The sequence below is a fragment of the Chiloscyllium plagiosum genome, chromosome 13 (assembly GCF_004010195.1).
Source record: "Chiloscyllium plagiosum isolate BGI_BamShark_2017 chromosome 13, ASM401019v2, whole genome shotgun sequence".
In the NCBI taxonomy this organism is placed as follows: Eukaryota; Metazoa; Chordata; class Chondrichthyes; order Orectolobiformes; family Hemiscylliidae; genus Chiloscyllium; species Chiloscyllium plagiosum.
In genome coordinates, this window is record NC_057722.1 from 3103537 (window position 1) to 3104182 (window position 646).

General features: G+C 63.2%; 1 protein-coding gene across 5 annotated transcripts in view; it reads left to right on the forward strand.

The window, feature by feature from the left end:
* The first annotated feature begins 233 nt into the window (after positions 1-233).
* Positions 234-646, forward strand: part of ryk (receptor like tyrosine kinase) — a 284985-nt gene continuing 284572 nt past the window's right edge. For 3 of the 5 annotated variants that reach the window (XM_043701684.1, XM_043701688.1, XM_043701685.1), the window contains exon 1: positions 235-512. In XM_043701684.1, the coding sequence (XP_043557619.1) occupies positions 359-512 (154 nt within the window). In that variant the 5' untranslated portion in view covers positions 235-358. Of the gene's footprint in view, positions 513-646 lie in introns of all 5 variants that reach the window. The other 2 variants (XM_043701687.1, XM_043701689.1) reach the window with 1 other exon arrangement.

Below are 646 nucleotides of genomic sequence, written 5' to 3' on the forward strand. Positions count from 1 at the left end.
GCTGTTGTTTGGAATACGTATGGAATTCACAGACATTGCTTCTGTATCTTGGTGTTTCTTATCTTCACGGATACCATAATTCTCGGAGCCAATGCCTTTCCCCACCACGGATGGAGACCATCCTAGTTACCAACAGGCCACCCGCCCGGGAATGCGCATGCACTCTGAACGGGTCCGGCATTGGCGCATGCGCCGTGAGCGGACTAAGGGGCCGGCGCACGCACTCTGAACGGGTCCGGCCCTGGCGCATGCGGGCTGCGCTGGACGCGGCCATGAAGAAACGGAGAGGCAGCCGGAGGATCCCTGGTGCGGGTTAGAGCCCGTAGCGGACACGGAATCAGGAAAGCGCCACTCAGGAATGGCGGGCTCTGCCGCCGCTGCCGGCTGGGGGACATCGCTGCGCTTCTGGCCGGCCTTGGTGGTGCTGTGGGGTTGCTGCTCGGACAGCGTGTGTTGGGGCGGCCCTGGGGTCAACGTCTACCTGAGCGTGGAGGAGACACGGCGGCTGATCGGTGAGTGCGCCCCCACGGGGGAATGCTGGGAAAATGGGGGGAGTGCTGGGATGTGAGAGCTAAGACGGTGCTGTGTTGAGGGACACTTGGAGGGAGGGGCGTGTGGGAGGTGGGACGATGGGGGCAGGGCGAGA